Here is a 23,554-nt window from a genome sequence, read left to right on the forward strand (position 1 = left end):
GATCGTACTTTGAAAATTAAAATTTTAAAGAGTTTAAAGGTGAAAAAGAAGAGAATAAATAAGAAAAAGTTATAAGACTACTACCTAAACTCATTCATTTCTTTTTATATGTTAGTTAAAAATCAGAGTTATACCAACAAATACCAATATTCATTCTCTACACTAGTCCTTGGGAATTTATTTTTAATTGAATGGAATAATGACTTGGAAGAATCAAGCTTGTAGATTTTAGAGTCTGTCAGGGAGAAAACTTAGAAATGCTAAACAGATCACATTTTGTTCAAGTTTATACGTGCTACCATTCCAACAACTTAGATGAAAATATTTGCAATCATATCTGCAAACATAGATGAGGGGTTAAATGCAAGATGAGGTATAAATTAAGTAAAGCGTAGAATGCAAATAAAAATAATGGTGGGACACAGGGGATTGTAGGGGCTAAAATACCAGTGTCAGAATCTGTCTTTGTGTCAGATTCTGACACAAAGTCAGAATTCAAGCTTTGCCCGTTACTTAATTGAAGGATCTTAATTTAAGAAAGGGAAACAACTTCACCTTTGTGTATCTATACTTGCTATAAAATAAGAGTAAGGAGAAGATCCAAGATACCAGCCTCCAGAACTGCTCATGTGGCTAAACGCTCCCCAATATGTCTAAAACCAGTGCCTCTATCCCCAGGGTGAGCTGCAGCTTTCATATCAGACAAGTGGATTACCTACAGCAAGAGGGAAACCAGGCTATTAAAATGTTTCTGGTATAAAAGCACCCTGCTCTGGTCATTTCTTCAGGTCTCCATTTTCTTCTGACGGCTCCCATGTATAAGTAAAAATTCACTAAAATTTCTATACTTTTCTCCTGTTTAAAAAAAAAAAGAATAAGGAAACCTACCTCATGTGAGTTTTGTGAGAATTCACATATAAAGCACTTGGTGCACAATTCGGTACACAGTAACTGTCCAATTAATGAAGACAACCTATAACAAAACACAACCTAAAATTAAAGTCTTATTGCAATAGTCATTTCTGATTTTTTAGTGGTTAGCTTGTAGACTAGGATCACTGAAAAATGAGAATAAGAGTTGTTATTTATTGAACATCTACTATTAGCCAAGGAGAGCGGCAGACATTATTTACATATCACTAATTTTCACATTATATTTGATATTATTATCTCCATTTATAGATGAAGAAACTGAGGATCAGAAGGTCAGAGAGGTTGTTCAGTTCAGTCGCTCAGTCGTGTCTGACCCTTTGCAACCCCATGAATAGCAGCACGCCAGGCCTCCCTGTCCAGCACCAACTCCCGGAGTTCACTCAGACTCGCGTCCATCGAGTCAGTGATGCCATCCAGCCATCTCATCCTCTGTCGTCCCCTTCTCCTCCTGCCCCCAATCCCTCCCAGCATCAGAGTCTTTTCCAATGAGTCAACTCCTCGCATGAGGTGGCCAAAGTACTGGAGTTTCAGCTTTAGCATCATTCCCTCCAAAGAAATCCCAGGGCTGATCTCCTTCAGAATCGACTGGTTGGATCTTCTTGCAGTCCAAGGACTCTCAAGAGTCTTCTCCAACACCACAGTTCAAAAGCATCAATTCTTCGGCACTCAGCTTTCTTCACAGTCTAACTCTCACATCCATACATGACGACTGGAAAAACCATAGGCTTGACTAGACGGACCTTTGTTAGCAAAGTAATGTCTCTGCTTTTGAATATGCTATCTAGGTTGGTCATAACTTTCCTTTCAAGGAGTAAGTGTCTTTTAATTTCATGGCTGCAGTCATCATCTGCAGTGATTTTGGAGCCCCCCAAAATAAAGTCTGACACTGTTTCCAGTTTCCCCATCTATTTCCCATGGAGTGATAGGACCAGATGCCATGATCTTCATTTTCTGAATGTTGAGCTCTAAGCCAGCTTTTTCACTCTCCTCTTTCAGAGAGGTTGTAAGTAGCTCTATAATCTAATCCCTATTCACTCTGCCATATTGCCTCTGAGTTAGGATGCCACCAAATAGTCTATAAATAAAGTTAATTAACAATGTAACCAACTGCTGACTTCCACATCATTCTTGTCAGATGCGCTTGGTGGACTCTGGCATCAAATCTACTGCTGGTTTTCAATCCACTGGATTGAAACAAAAAGCAAGATGGGAGATTGCACTACCCTCTATCTGTCTCCAGTGTTTCTACCCTACTGGATCATAGCACTTACTGCCATCTAGCAGGGGCATGCCTCGAGGCACATCTTGGCAGCATTGAGAGGCTTTTCAAAGTTAGAAGAATGATTACCTTTGAAAAGAGTCAGAAAAATTATTAAGAAGAGTTATTTGCTAACATGCAGGCTTGAAGAATTTAAGTTCTTCACATTCTGTTAGCAACGTGTGCCTCGTCGCTCAGTTGTGTCCAATTTTTTGCAACTCCGTGGACTGTAGCCCACCAGGCTCCTCTGTCCATGGGATTCCTGAGAATACTAGAGTTGATTGCCATTTTCTTCTCCAGGGTATCTTTCCAACACAGGGACTGAACCCAAGTTTCTTGCATCTTCCGCATTGCAGGAGGATTCTTTACCGATGAGTCATCAGGGAAGCCCCTTCTGTTAGCAATATGATCACCAAAATATCATTTTCACTTTAATTCAACAAAGGTTGAACTAAACACTAAGCACTATATATTTTTAAATTATTCTGCTTCATGTGCTTACGCTGTGTGTGTGCACAGTCGCTTCAGTTGTGCCCAACTCTGTGCAACATTATGGACTGCAGCCTGCCAGGCTCTTCTGTCCATGTGATTCTCCAGGCAAGAATACTGGAGTGGGTTGCCATGCCCTCCTCCAGGGTACCTCCCCAACCCAAGAATCAAACCCGTACCTCTTGCATCTCCTGCATTGGCAGCAGGTCCTTTACCACTAGCATCACCTGGGAAGCCCATTCTGTTGTATATCTTCTTTAAATAACTTACTATTATACACAAGAATCCAAATATATACACCAAATAAATTAGGAAAGTAGTTCTCTCTTTTAAAAAAAAATGAGGAAAAAAATTTGTTTTCTTAATGACCTAATACACTTTGAAGCTGGGAAGGACCACTTCAGCATTCCTTTAAAGGTAATCTCCTCAAAATACTTATTTGATTTTTTAAAATATGTACCTAATAAGACAAAAAACATTAACATGTAGAAAAGATTATATAAAAATGGCAAGTAAGAACATGAAAATATACCCAGCCTCATTAGTCATTAGGGAAACACATTTTTAAATTACTATGAGATAGCACCCACACACCCACTAGAGTAGCTGTAATCAAAGAGACTGACAATACTGTTTCCAAGGATTCAGAACAACTGGGATTTTCCTACACTGCTTGTGTATGAAAACAGTTTGGCAGCTTCTTGTAAAATTAAACATATACCTACCATAAGAGCCCTCAGTCCCACTCCTAGATATTAGCCCCAAAGAAATGAAAGCAGATGTCCACACAAAAATTGATACGTCAGTGTTCACAGAAGCTTTCTTCACAGGAGTCAAAAGGAAAAAAAACAACCAGATGTCGAACGATGCGTGAGTGGATAAAGAGCCTGTGGACTATCCATACAATGGAATACTATTCAGTAATAACAAGGAATGAACTAATCTGTGTGTGTATGTTAGTAGCTCAGTCCTGTCCGACTCTTTGCAACCCCATGGACTGTAGCTTGTCAGGCTCCTCTGTCTGTGGATTCTCCAGGCAAGTATACTGAAGTGGGTTGCCATTCCCTTCTCCAGAGGATCTTCTCAACCCAGGGATCAAACCCCCAACTGGAGGCCCACACAAATGTGCCCAGCTGATTTTTTGACAAAGATGCACAAGCAATTCAATGGAGAAAGGATACCTTTCCAAAAAAGAAAAAAATGATGCTAGAGCAACTGGACATCCAATGTTGTTGCTTAGTTGGTAAGTTATATCTGACTCTTTGCAACCTCATGGACTGCAGCATGCCAAGCTTCCCTGTCCTTCACTGTCTCCCAGCGTTTGCTCAAACTCATGTTCATTGAGTTGGTGATGCCATCCAACCACCTCATCCTCTGTCACCTTCTTCTCCTCCTACCCTCAATCTTTCCCAGCATCAGGGTCTTTTACAATGAATCAGTTCTTTGCATCAGGTGGCCAAAGTATTGGAGCTTCCGCTTCAGCATCAGTCCTTCCAATGAATATTCAGCACTGATTTCCCTCAGGATGGACCGGTTTGATCTCCTCACTGTCCAACGGAATCTCAAGAGGCTTCTCCAACACCACAATTTGAAAGCATCAATTCTTTGGTGCTCAGCCTTCTTTATGATCTGTACACGACTACTGGAAAAACCGTAGCTAGGCAAAAAGAGAAATGAATCTCAAACTAGTGTCATAGAATCCATGACAAGCATACAAAATAGGTAACAATTTTAGAACTATTTATGCCACTACTAGAGGAGAAGGAAATGGCAACCCACTCCAGTATTCTTGCCTGGAAAGTCCCATGGACAGACGAGCCTGGTGGGCTGCTGTCCATGGGGTTGCACAGAGTCGGACACAACTGCAGTGGCTTAGCAGCAGCAGCAGCATGCCACTACTGGCTAGGATTACATTTGACTGCATATGACAAACATGCTTAATCTTTCTAACAAAAACAACAGAAATGCAGGTTAGGACTAGTACAGCAGTTCTAGGAAGCTGTGAGAACCCCAGGCCCCTTCTTCTTGGTTGCTCCACTCTCCTTGATATTCCACTTAGGTCCAGGCTGTCCACATTCAGGCAGTGAGCATCCTTTCCCTTTCTGGACACTTCCCGGAAGTCTCACATCAAACATCCCTTATATCTCTCAGGTGTCACTTATTTCCAAGGCCCACTTAATTGGGTGGGCAGTAAGAAATGTGTTCTTTCACTCCAGGGAGCATTGTGCCCCATTGACTATCAGAAATTCTATTAATGTTTCTAGAAGAAAGGAAGAAGGTGTATAGGAGCACACTTGCAAACTCTTCCGCAGACCACATTTAAATTTGTTTCTTCGGTTCTCAAGCTTTTATCTTCTTAAAATGTCTGAACAAAAAATATGATGATTTCTCTGTGAAAATACAAAACACCCAGTACTCACTAACTGATTCATCATTCATTTAATAAACATAACTTTACTTTCTCAAGAAACTCAAGGGGGAAAACTTCCTAATTATTAGCTGAAAAAGAAAATTCTTACTTTGCCGACAAAGATGCATATAGTCAAAGCTATGGTTTTTCCAGTAGTCATGTGTGAATGTGAGAGTTGGACTATAAAGAAGGCTTAGCACCAAAGAATTGATGCTTTCAAATTATGGTGCTGGAAAAGACTCTTGAGAGCCCCTTGGACTGCAAGGAAATCTAACCAGTCTGTCCTAAAGGAAATCAGTCCTGAATATTCATTGGAAGGACTGATGCTGAAACTGAAGCTCTAGTACTTTGACCACCTGATGTGAACAGCCACCTCTTTGGAAAAGACTCTGATGCCGGGAAAGATTGAAGGCAAAAGGAGAAGAAAGAGTCAGAGGATGAGATGGTTGGATGGCATCACTGACTCAGTGGACATGAGTTTGAGTAAACTCCCAGAGACAGTGAAGGACAGGGAAGCCTGGCATGCTGCAGGTGATATCTTAATTCTAATAGCCTCTTTTAAGCTTGTGTCTTAGGGTCTGAATAAAGTAAATATTTCAAAAATGACAATGTCCATTTTAGTTTCAATATTTATACATAACTGGATTATCCAGTTCTTGTTTCTCTTCTCCTTTGACTCTCCTATCTCACTTCATCACTAACCAAATCTCTCTTGGAGTCCTTTACAGAGAAATGAACATAAAGAAAACTTACTCAGTTTTTCTTTAAAAAGAAATACTTCCTACTATTTCTAGGTTTAAATAAAGAGAATTTATCAGTGAATTTCCTTTATTCAGCTTATTATTCATACATAGCAATATTACTAATCTCCAACATGCTATTCTCTTTAAAAAAAATCCATTTATTTAGTTATTATTCCCCCATTCAACCAGTCTTTACCAATTATCTACAAAGAGTGGCTTTCCCACCAAAATGTGACTCTATTGTGGTCCAGCAGTGTCTTTTTTGTTTCCATCTTCCAACTCTCAGCACCTGTTACATCTGATATTTATTAAGTAGCTACTCAACAAACATCTGTTCAAGAATGAAAGAAAGAATAAATGTGGTTTTTCTAGAACCCAGATCCATTGATGGGGTTCTATTTTCCTAAAGACAATGAAGACCATCCATGATGATGTTGAGTGTTTCACTGATATTCCAGAATCCCCTGGTCCTGATAATATTTATTTGCCCTTCCAGAAAGGCCCTGAGATGTTTCAGTAAAGAACAGTAGGGTACCATACAAAAGCCTGTCTTAGAACTCACTATCCATTCTCTGACTCTCTGCAATAGACATTGGGGCTTTTCCTGCATCTATAGTCTCCTCAATTCTCAGTCAAGACCAACACCCACTTCTCCCTGACCTCTGACACTCAACTTACCCTAATAAAATAATCAAGTCTTCTTTGTCAGCAGCTCAGGGTTAATTGTTCTTTCTAAAGCTTGACCTTCGTACTGTTTCTAATCCCTACCCTCTCATATCTACAGCCACTGCCTAGCAGAATATTTTGACTTATTTATGCTGCTTGCATGCATAAACTATTGCTGGCTGCACTGCTATGATAGGAAAGTCACAAAAAGAAGGTGACCTCATCTTATACATTGCTTAGCTAGACCTTTTGGCCAATGGTGATTCAGAGAAACAGTTCAACACATGTGTCCTTTCCTTTTTCTGGTCACTTACCAATTTAAATATTCTTATAGTTGTTGCTTATTCATTTTTTAGTTGACCAAGTCTGAAGTCTTCTGACTATACTAGCTTTTTTTTTAAAAAATCAATCTTTAACGAATAAGTGAGGCATTAACGGTACAGAAGTTAGTCATGTTAAAAACACACATCTGACTGACCCAAAACAACCATCTCCTGTCCCATAGAGTGAATTTGGTTTAAATTTCCTGTCAAATTGCTGAAATAGTAAATGTTTCAGGGATTCTTTAGGATTTCATGGTTAAGAAAGTGTGTAAACTACTCCTAAGAATAATTTCAAGTTGAGAGAGATTGCCCCAGTCCAAGAAAACTACAATACAGAAATTCTGCTCTTAGGTCCTGAAAAGCTTTATATCAGGTCCTGGGAAAACTGCCAGAAATTCACATTGCCCTTGATTCCTTTTCCAGATGCCTAAAGGTTCAGGGGCAGGCAGGGGGAGAGAGGGAGGGAGAGGATTTTTAAGTCTTCTAATATATATGCATTATTCTATTTTCAACCCTTAATGAATCCCAAATGTTCCCTTCACTTATTCTTGGGTCCTCAGGGCTGAAATACAGTCCAGAAAGGGACAAATTCTTCTTCTAACCTTTCCACTCCATGATTATTTTTGAATTGTAAATCATGCACTTTTGAAACTGTGAATTCCCAGCTGCTTTCACCTGCCTCAAACAATTGTCAAATGATGGAAAGCTCCAGGGGATAATCAGACATGGCAGTACCTGTACCATTTTTCATTTTGCTTTGTATGAATGAGAATCTCTCATACAAAATGATTTTTGAATTCAGAAAATATTTCTGGTAAGTACCATAAACCAGTACCTTCATTTCTGCACTACTAATCTCAATGGTACCTTCCAAAAGTTATTTTAATGCTTAACACCAAATTAAAGTTTTTACCTTTGCTTACAAAATATAAAAATATATTGAAACTATAATTAATCAAGAGGATGGGAAGCCACAGACTGGGAGAAAATAATTGCAACAGACTAATAGAAGACTGCTTTTCAAATTACACAAAGAGCTCTTAAAACTCAACAATGAGAAGACAACTGGATTAAAAAGTTGGTCAAAGACCTCAACAGTGACCTCCTCGAAGAAGATATACAGATGGCAAATAAGCATATGAAAAATGCTCCACATCATTTGTCATTGGTGAAATGCAAGTTCAAACAACAATGAGATAACACTACTCAACTATTAAAATGGCCAAAATCCAGAACAGTGACATCAAATGCTGACAAGGATGTAGAGCCGTAGGAACTATCATTCACTGCTGGTGAGAATGCAAAATGATACAGTCATTGTGAAAGACAGTTTTGTGGTTTCCCACCAGGACTTCCCTGGTGGCTCAGACGGTAAAGTATCTGCCTATAGTGTGGGAGACCCGGGTTCAATCCCTGGGTCAGGAAGATCTCCTGGAGAAGGCAATGGCAACCCACTCCAGTATTCTTGCCTGGAAAATCCCGTGGATGGAGGAGCCTGGTAGGCTACAGTCCCTGGGGTCGCAAAGAGTAGGACACGACTAAGCGACTTCACTTTCACTTTCACAACACTAAACATACTCTGACCATATGATCCAGCAGTGGCACTCCTTGGTGTTTGCTCAAAGGAGTTGAAGACTAATGTGTACACAAAAACCTGCATGTGGATGTTTATAGCAGCATTACTCATAATTGCCCAAACTTGGATGCAACCAAGATGTCCTATGGTAGGTGAATGGGTGTACCACAGTTTTGTGGTACATCCAGACAATGGCATATCACTCAATCCTTAAAACAACAACAGCAGCAAAACAACAAATCAAGGAGGAATCTTAAATGCAAATTACTAAGTGAAACAAGCCAATGTGAACAGCTGCTATTTTATGATTCCAACTATATGGCATTCTGGAAAAGAGAAAATTATGGAGTCAGTAAAATGATGAGTGGTTACCAAGGGTTAGGGAGAGAGACGAACAGGTGGACAAGAGAATTTTAGGACCGTGAAATTACCTTGTATGACACTATAATGATGGATATATGTTATAATTTGTTGTTGTTGTTTAGTTGCTAAGTCATATCTGACTCTTTCGTGACCCATGAATTGTAGCCTGCCAGTCTCCTCTCTCCTTGGGATTTCCCAGGTTAGAATACTGGAGTGGGTTGCTATTCTTCTCCAGGGGATATTCCCGACCCAGGGATTGCACCCAGATTGCAATTGCACCCAATTGCCAATTGCATTGGCAAGCAGATTCTTTACTGTTGAGCCAGCAGAGAAGCCCATATGTCATCACACATTTGTCCAAACCTGTAGAATGTACAATACTCAGAGTGAACCTAAAGGTAAATGTTGAACTTTGGGTGATAATGACTGTAAATGTATTTTAAGAAAATACCACTCAATTTTATTCATTTTAACAAATATCCCACTCTGCGGGAGATGTCAAAAATAGGGGAAGCTATGCATAAGTGGGTGCTAGAACTATATGAAGCTCTGTACCTTCCTCTCAATTTTGTTATGAATCTAAAATAAATCCTACAATACTGGAGACTGCAATGGAGACTTAAACCTTAAGACAGTAAAATAGTGCCAAGTTACAATCTTTGCTATAATCTTTCCCATTTTCCCATTAAAGTTTCATGAAAAACTTTTTGAAAATTAAGAATCAATCATTTGCAAGAGGTATTTCCACTAACTACAGTACAGAGGGAACTAAATCAAGAAACTTTATCATGAATACTTTATCCTCAAGAAAGAAGAGCAAAATTGGTAGGAAGAAGTTAAGCCTTCACACTATTATTCAATCAGAATCTCCAGATCCCAGGAGAAGGCACAGGAGAATTACAGAGAACCAGGGAGGCAGGGGTGGCTGGCTACAGAATGTGATGGATAGACCCCTGGCATAAGGAACTGCAGATAAAGCATTGTGGGGAAGCACCCTGGCAGCCCACAGTATTCAAGACTGCAGTTTTTTCATTTATCACAGCTGATTAAAGACGAATCCCAGATAGCCTCTGATTCTTGACAACATAAATTCCCCTCCTTGCAGATAACTGGACAATGAATGGGTCAGGGGAAGATCTTGTCATGGTGGCTGCTCCACAAGTGATAAATGTAAATGTCTGCTGGATTCCAGCGTTTGGGTAGGTGAGTGTGTTCCTGTACTCTCCTATAACTTTAGATCTATCTATCTTTTCAAGAGGATGGCAAAGAGAATCGGAGGACATTTCACCTGCTGGTTGGCCAACTGTAAGACTGGAAGGAATTTCTCTTGTTGATCTGTAATAGGAAAAACAATCACCACCTCAACACAAGATCGAAAAAAACTCCATAGTGCAAGGAAATAGAGAGCTATCTGAAGACTCCAAAGAAGAGCATACAACTGAAGATGGGAAAATAAGACTTTACTATGGGAAAAGAAGAATTTAGAAAATGTCTCTCTGTACTTAATGGAAGGCAGGAGAGATAGTGTCTATTTATTGATCATCAGTAAATTAAAAATATACGGCAACTAAAATTTCACTGTGGAATTAAAAAATGCCATTGGAGGCAAAAAAGCAAAACTGACTCTGCTGATGGTCAAATAAGTAATTTGTAGGATGAATATAAGGTTTTGTTTTTCAGGGAACATTTCTCGCTTCTCCATGGACAGCGCTCACAGCTCAGATTTCTCAAAACACAATCTGCTTACCTTTATGAGCCCTTACTTCGCTGTGCTTCTCTGTAATTGCATTTGGTGTTTGGGTCTGTCCCTTGACCATGTGTTGCTTCAGGGAGGGAGTATGACTCATGCATTTCTATCCCTCCAAAGCAGCATAACCTCTGATCAGTGGGCCCTAGTTAAGGGTCTGGTGAAGGTATGAAATGAGAGCTCACCGAAGACCTCGGATTCTTATTGGTTTGTATTTTCATTTTTTAAATCAGCAGGTGAAAAACTCAGTCTGTGATCAAAGTATCACAGAACACCGTTTAGAGATTGGGATGTCAGGATAGAGTTAAAAGGTATGGATTGAAAAACAAGTTTGTTTTTTTTTTAAAGAAAAACAAGGTTAAAACAGTATACAAAAGAATAACGATGGCATCAAGTGAATACTAAATTAAAAAGTAGTGAGACTATTAGAGTGACTAAGAATTGAGAAAATGTTTCTTTCCTAAAGTCATTCTAGGAGTCAATAGATTAGTTGAGAATACATAAAATACCTCTTATCACAAGAGCAGAGGCCCTTACTCTCACTTCTTTTCCCTCTCTGTGCCTTTTTTCTTTCACATTTCCTCTTTAAAAAAAAAAAAAATCCTTACCATGCTTTGGATTTGCCAATGATATCTACAGACATTACAATTCGAGCCGTTATAACAGATAAAACCTAAATTTCAGTGGCTTAAAAAAGAAAAGGTATCCTTCGATAAAGTCCTATAGGATCAAGGCTGGCTTTTAAAGGCCTTCAGGGACTCAGACTGCTTTTATCTTATGGTTCCCCTCCTCTAAAGCCTTGGAATCCTCTCTATTTCAGCTGGCAAATAGTGATCCATTAATGGATTGAACAGAGGTTAAAACAAGGAGGTTTTTACAGACCAAAGCCACAAGAGGAGAACATGGCTTTGGATATGTCCTATTAGTGCTCAGTCACATGTATGTGTGCTAAGTCACCTTTAGTCATGTCCAATTCTTTTCGACCTTATAGGCTGTAGCCCCCCAGACTCCCCCGTCCAAAGGATTCTCCAGGCAAGAATACTGGAGTGGGTTACCATGCCCTCCTCCAGGGAATCTTCCCAACTCAGGGATCGAACCTCCACTGGCAGGTCTTCTGCACTGGCAGGCAGGTTCTTTTACTGCTTGTGCCATCTGAGAAGCCATATATAATATATATTCATTTAATCTTCAATACCATTTAATGAGTTGTGTTTTTATTACCACTACTTTATTGACAGTAATATCAAGACTCTGCATATAAGAGTCTGCATATAACTTCTATGCAGAGTACATCACGAGAAACACTGGGCTGGAAGAAGCACAAGCTAGAATCAAGATTGCCGGGAGGGAGAAATATCAGTAACCTCAGATATGCAGACGACACCACCCTTATGGCAGAAAGAGAAGAGGAACTAAAAGCCTCTTGATGAAAGTGAAAAAGGAGAGTGAAAAAGTTGGCTTAAAGCTCAACATTCAGAAAACTAAGATCATGGCATCTGGTCCCATCACTTCATGGGAAATAGATGGGGAAACAGTAGAAACAGTGTCAGACTTTTTGGGCTCCAAAATCACTGCAGATGGTAATTGCAGCCATGAAATTAAAAGACGCTTACTCCTTGGAAGGAAAGTTATGACCAACCTAGATGGCATATTCAAAAGCAGAGACATTACTTTGCCAACAAAGGTCCGTCTAGTCAAGGCTATGGTTTTTCCGGTAGTCATGCATGGATGTGAGAGTTGGACTGTGAAGAAAGCTGAGCACCTAAGAATTGATGCTTTTGAACTGCGGTGTTGGAGAAGACTCTTGAGCGTCCCTTGGACCGCAAGGAGATCCAACCAGTCCATTCTGAAGGAGATCAGTCCTGGGATTTCTTTGGAAGGAATGATGCTAAAGCTGAAACTCCAATATTTTGGCCACCTCATGCGAAGAGTTGACTCATTGGAAAAGACTCTGATGCTGGGAGGGATTGGGGGCAGGAGGAGAAGGGGACAACAGAGGATGAGATGGCTGGATGGCATCACTGACTCAAAGGATGTGAGTTTGAGTGAACTCCAGGAGTTGGTGATGGACAGGGAGGCCTGGCGTGCTGCGATTCATGGGGTCGCAAAGAGTTGGACACGAGTAAGCGACTGAACTGAACTGAACTGAATATCAAGACACAGAAAGTTAAGCAACTTGACTGAGCCAACAGGGTTGAGCACTGAAGAAAGTAAAACAAGTCAGACTACTAGTGAAAGTTTCTAGTAAATGTCCTAGCGTTCAAGTTCATAGGTTCTATTTGTTTTCAATTATCCTTGCCATATGTTATTCCTATTCCTCAAAGTATTTATCACTTGGGGCTTCCATGACATTCCCTATTCTTGCTTCCCTGCAACCTCATTACACTTTATTCCATGAACACATTGATCTGAGTTTGTAAAACCTAATAGTTACTGTCCTTTCACCAAAAAAGCAGGAGGCATAAATCTAATTTAGCTGTTTCCTAAGGTAAATCCACAACTTATTTATGCAGCAAAATCCCTAAACTTCCTCTAAAACAAAGGGCATATATTCTATCTATATATATACTTGAGATATTAAACAACCTCACTTTTTTTGATGGAGTGAGGTTTATGAGCAATCTGTTTCATCCCACGGATAGAACCCAGGTCATGGCAGTGAAAGCCTGGAATCCTAACCATTAGGCCACTAGGGAACTCCCATCAATTTCCTTTTAGGAAATATTTTTTAAACTTAGTATCTTCTGTCTTTCTGGTGCTGAAATCTGGTATAAAACTAGAGACAAGAATTTCTTTTAAAGAAAGCTTTTCAAATATTAGTCATTTTAAGTGAGTCACTCCCTAAAAGAATTTGCTTGGGAGTCAAAGAAAGGTGACTTTAATATCCCAGAAACAAAACTCTGATCAATTTATTCATCCATTCTGTCCACTATTAATCTGTTCCGACGGGAAAATTAAAAACACTGAAATTGAACTGGTCAGTAGAAAATCCTCTTTCTCGTTTATATTTTACTATTTAACTGCCAGCTGGAACTTCAGGCCAAACGTTACTTGTAGAACACTCTTGCGGCACACTGAACCCATCATACAGAACAGACAAGGCGCTCCGAAGCACCAGGCGCTGGAAGAGTGAGGAAACATTTTACATGACGGTTACTGATAAATTCAATCCTCTGGGGAACTTGAGGCTGAACTCCTGGAAGGCTCTTTCGTCAGCTGTGCTTAAAGCAGGGCCCTAGTATGTTCTCAGCGGAGAAGGCAATGGCACCCCACTCCAGTACTCTTGCCTGGAAAATCCCATGGACGGAGGAGCCTGGTAGGCTGCAGTCCATGGGGTAGCTAAGAGTCGGACACGACTGAGCGACTTCACTTTCACTTTTCACTTTCACGCATTGGAGAAGGAAATGGCAACCCACTCCAGTGTTCTTGCCTGGAGAATCCAAGGGATGGGGGAGCCTGGTGGGCTGCCGGCTCTGGGGTCTTACAGAGTCGGACACGACTGAAGTGACTTTTAGGTCAGTTGGTAAAGAATCTGCCTACAATGCAGGAGACCAGTCGGGAAGATCCCCCGGAGAAGGAAACGGCAACCCACTCCAGTATTCTTGCCTGGAGAATCCCCTGAACAGAGGAGCCTGGCAGGCTACAATTCATGCGTCACAAGAGTTGGACATCACTTAGCGACCAAACCACCACAGTAGGTGCTCAATAAAGTGATGTTGGAAAAATAAACGAGGCCAAGATGGAGCTCACACATGGGTAGCAAGAAGAGTTCTGAGTTCTAGAAACTCTCAATGACTTTTGCAGTTGGTTTGGTAGGTCATCCAGGTACTAATCTTTTCTAAGTTCTAACAATTACCTAAAGGAAGACGGATCAAAGACATTTCACACAGTGAATGCATGTCTTTGAACTTCCTGAAGTTGACTGGGTGGAGGCCCTACCGTTTTAGGTTGGCACGTTAACGCGGCACCTGCAATTTCCGCCCTTCTCTTTTCCTCTCTTCCTGGCTCCGGGTCCCTGTTCTTCGCCCCGCCCGCGGCCCACCGCCCGCTCGGTCAACCCGGGCCCTGGGAATAGCGCGTCCCCCTGTCAGGAGGAAACAGGTAATCATCACGTTTTAAACCACGGAAGCATGAGGTCTCTAAGTGAAAGCTTTATTTTGGACAGAAAAAAATCAACCTACGAAAAATGAGGGAATACAGTCAAACCTCTCTGCCTCCTGTCATGTTACGGCCTCCAGGGTCCCCTCAAAGCCTCCACCTAAGGACGCCGTCTTTCCCTCTCAGAGGCTGAAGGCCTTTTGAGAGCCTCTTCCCAGGCCTCACCTCCCGCCAGCTCCGCCTGCCACACCTCACTCCCATTTGGTGCCCACCCATTGTCCCCTCGCAGCTGTCACTGCGCACTGATGCCCCAGCCCCGATTGGAAAAACCAACTGGTGGCTCAGCCCACGTACTGGGACCGGACGCCTCCCTCTATCCCGAGCCTTAAAAGGCCTCCGGCCGCAGTCCCTGAGGCAGCAGGTAAAGGGGCGGCAGCGGAAAGGAAAAAGGGAGGGGCCGCGCGCCCCGATCGCCCCGCCAGGCGTGTGTCGGGAGAAGCTGGGGGGCTAGCACGCCACATCGCCCCCACCCCCAAGTCCAGATCATAATGCCCGCGCCGTGGAGCCGCTCTCGTAATCTAGCCCCGCGGATGGCCCCGGGGGGCAGTTACCGCCGCGAAGCACGGAGGGCGGGGCGGGCCAGGCGGATGGGAGGGGGTGGGGGGGGGGAGAGTGTGAAAGGTCCCGGATGTTGCCGAACGGGCGCCCCTTCTTGAGGGAGTAACTGGCGCAGGCGCAGAAGGGTCGCACGAACCCTAAGTGGGGGTGGGGAAAAATTGCCTCCCGGCTGGTTTTGGGGGAGCGAGCCGGAGAAGGGTTGCGGGACATCCGTGGGGAAGGCGAGGGAAACGGTGGGGATACTGGTGACCAGAAGAAGAAAAAAAGGGCTTTCTGTACGGGCACCCTCAGGACAGGAGTAGAGAAGTTGGAAACCGAGAGGGCTAGGGAGGAGAGTTGGGAGCGTAGGGGACGCGCGCGCTCCTCCACTCGCCCTCCAGCGCGGGCGGGCAGGACGGCCGCGCGCTGGGGAGCGGCGGTTGCTCTGGGCCCCCAGAGCTGTGGGCACCAATCAACGGTTGCCATAGCAGCGTTTGACGTCATCGTGCGTGTGGTGCCCCTGCTGCCGGGGCTGGTGATTGGAGGAAACCCCGTGTCTGCGGAGCGGCTGTAGCCTGTGAGCAGCGAGATCCAGGGACAGAGTCTCAGCCTCGCCGCTGCCGCCCAGAGACTGCTGAGCCCCATCCGTCCGTCGCCACCTACTCCGGACACAGGTAAGGGACTCGGCCTCCACCGCCGCCGCCACCTCGCGCCGCTTCTTCCTGTCCTAGGCCAAGCATCCGAAAGCGCGGGAGCAGTCCCCGCTCCGCATCCCCTCAAGCCCCGCTCGCCTGCGGTTGGGAGCGGCGCTGGGCTGAGGCGGAGTCTCCTCAGGCGGAGACGGGCGGCGGCTTCTCTTCCGCTGGGTTCTGGCGGGCGGCTCGCGGCCGCCTCCGGCTACTTGCTTCCTGATCGACGCCTCGGCCCGGAGGGGCGCCCGGTCTGATCCGGTCCCCGGGCGTTGGGGGGGGTGGGAAGGGCGCCCGCACGCCAGGTTTCCCCCAGGGACCCGCCCGGTCGCCGGTCTCCCGAGGGTGACCGAGGCAGCGCCGGCCGCGATCCGTTCTTTTTCGCGCCCCCCCCCACCCCGCCCCACCCCCCCGCAGCCCCCTCCTCCGCGCCGCCCCGCTGCCCGCTTCCGCCCGAGAGAGAATGACTCGGCGGCCGCGGGCATTGCAGTGGCGCAGGTGAGCCGCCCCCTCCCCGCCGCCCCCCGTCCCCTCCCCCCGCCTCTCCCGCCCTCTCGGCGGCGCAGCCTCCGCGCCCCGCGCTGCGGAGGCACCCAGCCCTCCTCCCCCCGCCGGGCGGCGGCGGCGCGGCGGCGGGAGGGTCGGCCCTGGCCACGGGGCTGCGAGCCAAGGCGGCCCGGAAGCGCCTGCCAGGTGGAGCGGGGCGAGGCCGTGCTTCGGTCGAGCCGGCCCCGGGGTGGGGCTCGCCTGAGACCTCGAGCCGAATTTCCCGGGTTCCGCGGGGGTGGGAGGGGGCAGGGAGAACTTGAATATTCCGGCGGAGTGGGGGGGATGGAGCTGGCTTTCTATCTCCGCGTGGAGGAGGGGGCTTTCGGAGCCCAGGTAGGGGAGAGCGATGAGGGTAGGGAAGACGGGGGACCACGGGGCTCGCTCGTCCTCCCGGGGGTGCGGGGACCTGGTAGACCTGAGGGTTCCTGCGCGCGTGTGTGTCGACCGGGGTGGGTGAGCCAGCGCGTAACAGCCGGCGGCGGCCCGGCTCGCCTGGGTGTGGCTCGCCCCCTCCCCCACCGGCTGCAGCTGTCGGGCCCCCGGAGACTAAAGGAGCACCCGCGGCGGCCGGTGGCGGCCGGACGCCGACGGGACAGTGGGGTGTGTCCGCGGCCGGCCGCTCGTGGTTCCGCTTCTGCGGGCGGGCGGCCCCGGCGTCCGTGCCCGCGAGGCGGGCGGGCGGCTCCCCATTCCCCGCGCAGGCGGGGGCTCGCGTCTCCTCCCCGCGCCCCCCGCCCCACCCCACCCCGGGCCCGGGTGCGGGAATTAACACGAGGCTGTAGGTTGGGCTCCTTGACACAGATCCGCCATGACAAAGAGGGAGACGGGGGGACTCGCGCGGAGGCACCAGCCTGGGCGGAGCCAAGGAGGGGGGTTGCGGCTGGCGCGGACAGAAGGGTTTGCCCTTTAAAGTCACAGGCGGCCTGTTGTCGTTTCACCCACCTCGAAGTCTTCCGCCGGTGAAGGGTTAAATGGGTGCGGCGAGTCCTGGGAGCGCTGCTTATTCTTTGAGAAAACTAGTCCACTTCCCCTCTTTACCGAGGGGTTTGGGAGAGGAACCTTTATACTGGTTGTAGATAATTTTCTTTAGAAGTAGCATTAGCCGGAGAGCATTTTTTAATTTCTAGGGGGGAGAATTGGTAATTGGAAGTAAGGGCTAGGAAGGTTATGCGACAATAGATTTTGGGTTTGACATTGAAAACAGTATACTTCCTATTAAGGCTAGCTAGTTACTTGTTTAAATACAAAGGATTGGTTCCGATTTGGTTTTTTAAAAAGAAATGTTTTGTGGGATTTCCCTGGGAAGGTAAAGAAAGGGAGTCAATTCCCGTACAGTGACTCCTCTGTTCATCGTAAGTCATGTACCCTTTGGGACCACTGTAGGGGCTAGTATCTTCCTGTGCTGCTTTAGGATCTTTCAGAAGGATGTCTTAAGGAATAGAATAAGGGGGAAATTGAAAAGTCCAGAGCTTTAAAATGAGGAAGAATTAGGAAGTCTTGATAAGGGCAGCTTGAGTGATAATGTATTCAATTAATTTTTGACTACTAGAAACAAGGCAGTAAGTCTGCATTTAAACTGAACAGTGACATCAGAAACACTGATCACACTGGGAAGCATTTAGTATCTACATTTTAGTGCTCAAAGATAGTAAGAATTGAAGTTCCAGGACTCACGGTTTTTTGTTGTTTTTTTTTTTAAGCCCATGTGCATGTAACAAGGTACAGATGAATGAAGCCTTAGGGTTAGTTATTGATCCTTGGTGGTGGTTTTACAGTCACAGTATTAAAATAAGCAATATGGTCATTTCTTCCAGGAAATTGGCATGCTGATCAACTGTTGCAAAGATCAGTGGGCTTGGGGTGGGAGTGTTATTGGCTAAAATTTAAACACTTGACAAGAGCAGATACTAACAGTAATAGGACATGAATTACATTAAAACTGACAGGAGTCGTGATTCTGAAAGTATGGTCGTATTCTTCATAGATGGTGTTTTCACTAAAGAAAAGCTGCTTGATTTTTGATTACCCAGTGATATTTGAAACTAGAGTTGAGATTTTGACCAAGTAAGATAAGGGTTGGTTTTTAAGGCAGCCTTTTAGTCAAGTGTGCTTCAACTTTATGTGAAATTAAGGATCTTGTGAACAAAGATGAGATAATGTAATTTTAGTTTTGCTAAACTGATTTTAATGGCTTTAAATGTACACTATGCTCATTGAGTATGCCACTTTTTTTTTTTTTTCTTGTTCTGAGCATCTTTTTGTGAAGTTCCATTGAATTCCACACATAGAGAATCTTCCATTGGTAATTAAGTTTGAAGTGTTAACATGTTTACAAAGGCTATGATTTTTAGTCTGTTTTACTGGAAAAAATATCTAAATGCTACTTTTTTTCCCCTGCAGAACATCCAGTCATGGATAAAAACGAGCTGGTACAGAAGGCCAAACTGGCCGAGCAGGCTGAGCGATATGATGACATGGCAGCCTGCATGAAGTCTGTAACTGAGCAAGGAGCTGAATTATCCAATGAGGAGAGGAATCTTCTCTCAGTTGCTTATAAAAATGTTGTAGGAGCCCGTAGGTCATCTTGGAGGGTCGTCTCCAGTATTGAGCAAAAGACGGAAGGTGCTGAGAAAAAACAGCAGATGGCTCGAGAATACAGAGAGAAAATAGAGACCGAGCTAAGAGATATCTGCAATGATGTACTGGTGAGAAACCGTTCAGTCTAGTGTCACTGTAATACAGAGTTTCTGTAACGATTATCAGTTCCATTACTCTCAGCTTTTTCTTTCTTTGGTTTCTCTTTTCCTTTTAAAAATGGGGTGTTCTAGATTTCCAAGTGTTTCAGAGTGTCATTACTAAAATGTTAGAACAATTGTGGTTAGATTTGTATAAAATGAATTCTGTAATGATTATCAGTCAGCTCAAATAGATTGGTAGTATATTTTGTTCTAATTGAAAAGGTAAAGTAATCAAATTATCATTTCAGTTGTGGTTAGAATATTTGTAGTAGTTCTAGAGCTGATTTTCTTAAAAGTATATAGATGCAGACATTTTACCTCTCTTGCTTTATGTTAGATGTAGTAGACATGGTAGACCTAGTAGCCTTCCCTGGGTTAGCCACTGAAATGTTAATATAATGAGTCAGCCGTGCAGAAAACTGGCTTGACAGTTGTTTTTGCCTTTCTGCATTTAAGTGTTGGAAGTCAACTTTGAACGTGACAACCACATTAAAAGATTATGAAAAACTCAAAGCTTGATTTTCCAGGTTCAGTCAAGAAGCATTTTAAGAATTCAGTGTCTACTCCGTTGAAGCACTGCTTCTCTAAATAGCTTAAAAGACGTGAACATTACATTTTGGTTAATTTTTAAATTTTCTTACAAATGGCGACTTTCTGTGCCAAAAAAGTTGAAATATAAGGATAAGTTTTCAAAAAAGTTGAAATATAAGGATAAGTTGGTGGACAGTGCAACCGTTTAGCATATAACAGCCTGTATACACTAACACTTTCATATTTTAACGAACAGGGAATTCGTGAAATAATGTTTAATGTGGGTTTAACTAAATGATTACTCTTACATTGCAGATGGGTACTCTTACATACACATGAGTCTCTGTTTGACAGGGCTCTGGTATATATAGAGAGGCTGAATCCCACTTTCTCTGAAAATCCAGCTGCATTTCTTAGTATTTGAATCTTGTTCACGGAAGAAGTACTATAACAAGCAATACAAAATTATTTCTGATGGGGGTTTGGAGTTTTTGTTAAAATTATAATGGTATTATGATTCCTTTACAGTAGTCTAACGCTGATGGAATAGCTTCAGTTCCTAAATTATGAGTATTTTTCTCAAATGATAATTTACTTTAGACTGTCTTTTTAAAGAAGAGTAACGTTTTCTATCTTAATGTGGGCTACAGTCTTCTCATGTGGTATCTATCTTGTGGGTAGTTTGTTTTTGATTGCTTACTTGAAATCTTTATATTGATAGCTATCATTCATTACTAAAATGAGAAGGGAGTTCCATGCTTTTATTGAGACTCAGTGACAAATGCTTATCTTATGCTTTGCTAATGTGATAGGACTATTTAAAATTTGGAAATACCGTGTTTCCCTATAACTAAAAAAATGCTATTGGGCTTTTCCCCACCTTCCTTGCTCTGTTTACTGGTAAGAACCTGAGTATGTTATTTAATTTTGTTCACTCTAATGTTTCTTCCCCCGTTATTATATCTGATAGATTAAATAATTAAGAGTTTTGTTATTTCCCTTAAGACAAATGTCAGTTTTAGGAATAAAAGGGGATGTGGTAACATTCATCCTCTACTAACAGCTTATTTGCAATTCCAGGTAGGTATTTGCATGTTTTCCACACAAAAAGTATAAAAGCTCCCATCGTGAGACTTTTCCTGGGAAAAGACTAGCAGTTTTAGCTTTACTTTCCTTTGCTTTCCTTATCAAGGAAAAACAATACTGCGTTGGATCAGTGGGTGAGAATATCTGGATTAATCTCTGAATAGCTTTTCCTGTTGAAATGATTATTAAGGGAGTTTGATACTGGTTGCTGGTCACTGTGTTCTCCTTCAGAATAGCACAGTGGCTTCGCACCAAATCTAAATGAAATTTCCACTTTGAAAGTATAGATAAATGAAAGTTTAATTCCTTTACTATGTAAAAGGCTCAGAGAATTCTAAAGTTTTTGCTCCCAACCTTAGTCTTTTCAGAAGTGAAGCTCCATTAGTGATCTTTGCATGGCTCATCCCTGCTAATATATAGTAGATATTCAAATTATTTGTTAAGTAAATGAGCTTTTGGCTTCTTTTGAAAAAGAGGTGAAACTAGGTCAGCAGTATGGCTAATTTTCCAAAGCCTTTTCTGTTTCAGCTTGGGGAAACTTGGATATTTACAGATACTGTGATTCTTTACAGGCAGGCTTCTTTTCCCGATCATCTTTCTTCACACAGGTCCTGTTGACTCAGGAAACATCTTGCATAAAATTCCTTTTTTCCTGTTAAGTAAAATGGAAGAATAAAATATAGCAGAACTGTTGCTTCTAGAGAAAAAATGATTTGACCTGATTTGCTTGATAATTAGTGAACGTGTGCCTAATTATATCTCAATATCTTATATAATAAAAATGTAACCAGTTGTAATTTTTATTGCTCTAGTTTTTTCTTTGACTTTTAATTTGAGAAAAATAAGCAGATAATTGCTTTTCAGAATTGATATTATTGGCTGATAGCATCATTAATGAACCAGACTTCATTGCTCTATACTGCCTAAGAAAATATTTGTTGTCTTCCTATTAGTAGGAACTAACCTCCATGGTTCAAAGTTTCTCTGAAGAGCTCTTTACTCTTATTTGGTTAAATGTACTTATCAAATGTTTGTTTAATTTATACTATTTACTAAGCAGTGAAAGAGCAGGGACCATGTTACTTTATACAGAAGTTTTAGAGCATTACTGAAGAACATGGTCACTGGCCTTATTCTTCACAACATGAACTTCTCTTTACGCGAAATTACGGTTCTTCTCTTCCTTGTGTTGTTAAATTTGAAATTACAGTATGTGAACTAATGCAGTCAGCCTTTTCTAGCAGATCTTAGACCAAATGTTCTTGTGTCAGTGGGGGAAGGGGTTGATACCTCTTCTGTCTAAAGTCACAAGAAGCCAAGAATTAGGTGGTTTTATCTTGAACCTGATGAAATGTAAAATGAAATGAGCATATGCATACTAGGTTGTACCTAATTCAAACTCAATAATATAGCGGCCTAAAAGAGCAGGTTTTGAGTCGTAACTGGTGTTACCTTTAAATGGCCGGGTGGCCTGAAGATATTCATCAGAGAAAACTGAGCTCAGTTAAATGGGAATAATATCTACTCCATAGGACTGTGGAGAAGATCAGGTAGAGCTCTTGGGGCCCTGATTATCTCAGTTTGGGGCTTCTCTGTAAAGCAGTGAGAGTGGTACAAACCTGCCTATAAGATAATTGCGGTCTCTCTAACTTGGAAATCTAAGAATGAAATTTAAAGGATCCAAGAAACCTTAAAAATTCTCTATCTTTCAAGGACAGAGACCCATACTGGCCAGCAAGTTTTCAAAGGTTTCATTTTAAGAAATGAAAGCCACTGGAATAAGTTAAAGAATGGCTTCCTTATTAGGACATGAATTAGTAGAATTGTGAGTCTGTCATTTATAACAGTTGGCAACAGTATTTGTTGTGTGATTCAGTTAACTTGACTGAGTTCCATTTTGTTATGCTTCTCTACATTTTTAAGGTGGTGTTGCTGGGCACTGGTTTTTATCTCCATAGAACTGCCATTAAACAGGAGCAAGCTGGGAAGTGCCTTGGGCTTTAAAAACTGCATTGGACAGTCTTTTGGTAATAAAATTCAGCAGTCTTTTTAAGAGTTTTCTTGATAACGGTTAACTATTGTACCTGGTGAGGTAGTTTGTAAATTTGGGAAGTCTGAGGTGTATGAAATGTAAAGGAAAGAAACAATGGAAAGATAGGTGTTTACTATTTGGTGGGAAGGGGAAGAGTAACAGCTTGGTCAAGAGCAACAGGTTACTTATCCTTTTTCAGCCAAGCAATACTTTATATTTAATATAAGAATGAAGTCTTTCCTGCTGTTCTAGAAAGAGAAATAGAGGACCTGGAGAAGTTTAGTGATTAGATGCGCTGTGAAGATAGTTAAAAGTGAACTAAGGAATAGATTACAGAATTAAAAATTGAAATTCAAGCAGAAAAACCTAAGAAAAATCTTAAAAGTATAGGAGAAACATGTACACTTATGATGAACTCTTTGACTCTTCTGATCTGCCCAAGAAAGAGGAAGAAATTGTGTTCAGCCCCAGCAGACGCATTTGAATTAGAGAGGTAGGGAAATAAAGATACCCTAGAGTATCTTTATAGTTTACCAAGAGTAATTTTGCTTTTCAGTTTTTCTTCTAAAAACACCCAATTTGGGGATTTCTCTGGTGGTCCAATGGTTAAGACTCCACACTTCAAATGCAGGAGTGAAGGTTCACGCCCTTGTTGGGGAAGTAAGATCCCATATGTTTTGCAGGGTGTGGCCAAAAATTAAATGCCCATTTTTTTACTCATAAAAA

At 42.8% G+C, this 23,554-nt stretch overlaps 1 protein-coding gene across 4 annotated transcripts in view; it reads left to right on the forward strand.

The window, feature by feature from the left end:
- The first annotated feature begins 15,802 nt into the window (after positions 1 to 15,802).
- YWHAZ (tyrosine 3-monooxygenase/tryptophan 5-monooxygenase activation protein zeta) overlaps positions 15,803 to 23,554 on the forward strand; it is a 33,865-nt gene continuing 26,113 nt past the window's right edge. Inside the window, exons 1-2 of one of the 4 annotated variants that reach the window (XM_012183375.4) lie at positions 15,803 to 15,877; positions 18,842 to 19,146. In XM_012183375.4, coding sequence (XP_012038765.1) covers positions 18,853 to 19,146 — 294 coding nt within the window. In that variant the 5' untranslated portion in view covers positions 15,803 to 15,877; positions 18,842 to 18,852. 4 annotated transcript variants of the gene reach the window in all.

This window comes from Ovis aries, chromosome 9 (genome assembly GCF_016772045.2).
Source record: "Ovis aries strain OAR_USU_Benz2616 breed Rambouillet chromosome 9, ARS-UI_Ramb_v3.0, whole genome shotgun sequence".
In the NCBI taxonomy this organism is placed as follows: domain Eukaryota; kingdom Metazoa; phylum Chordata; class Mammalia; order Artiodactyla; family Bovidae; genus Ovis; species Ovis aries.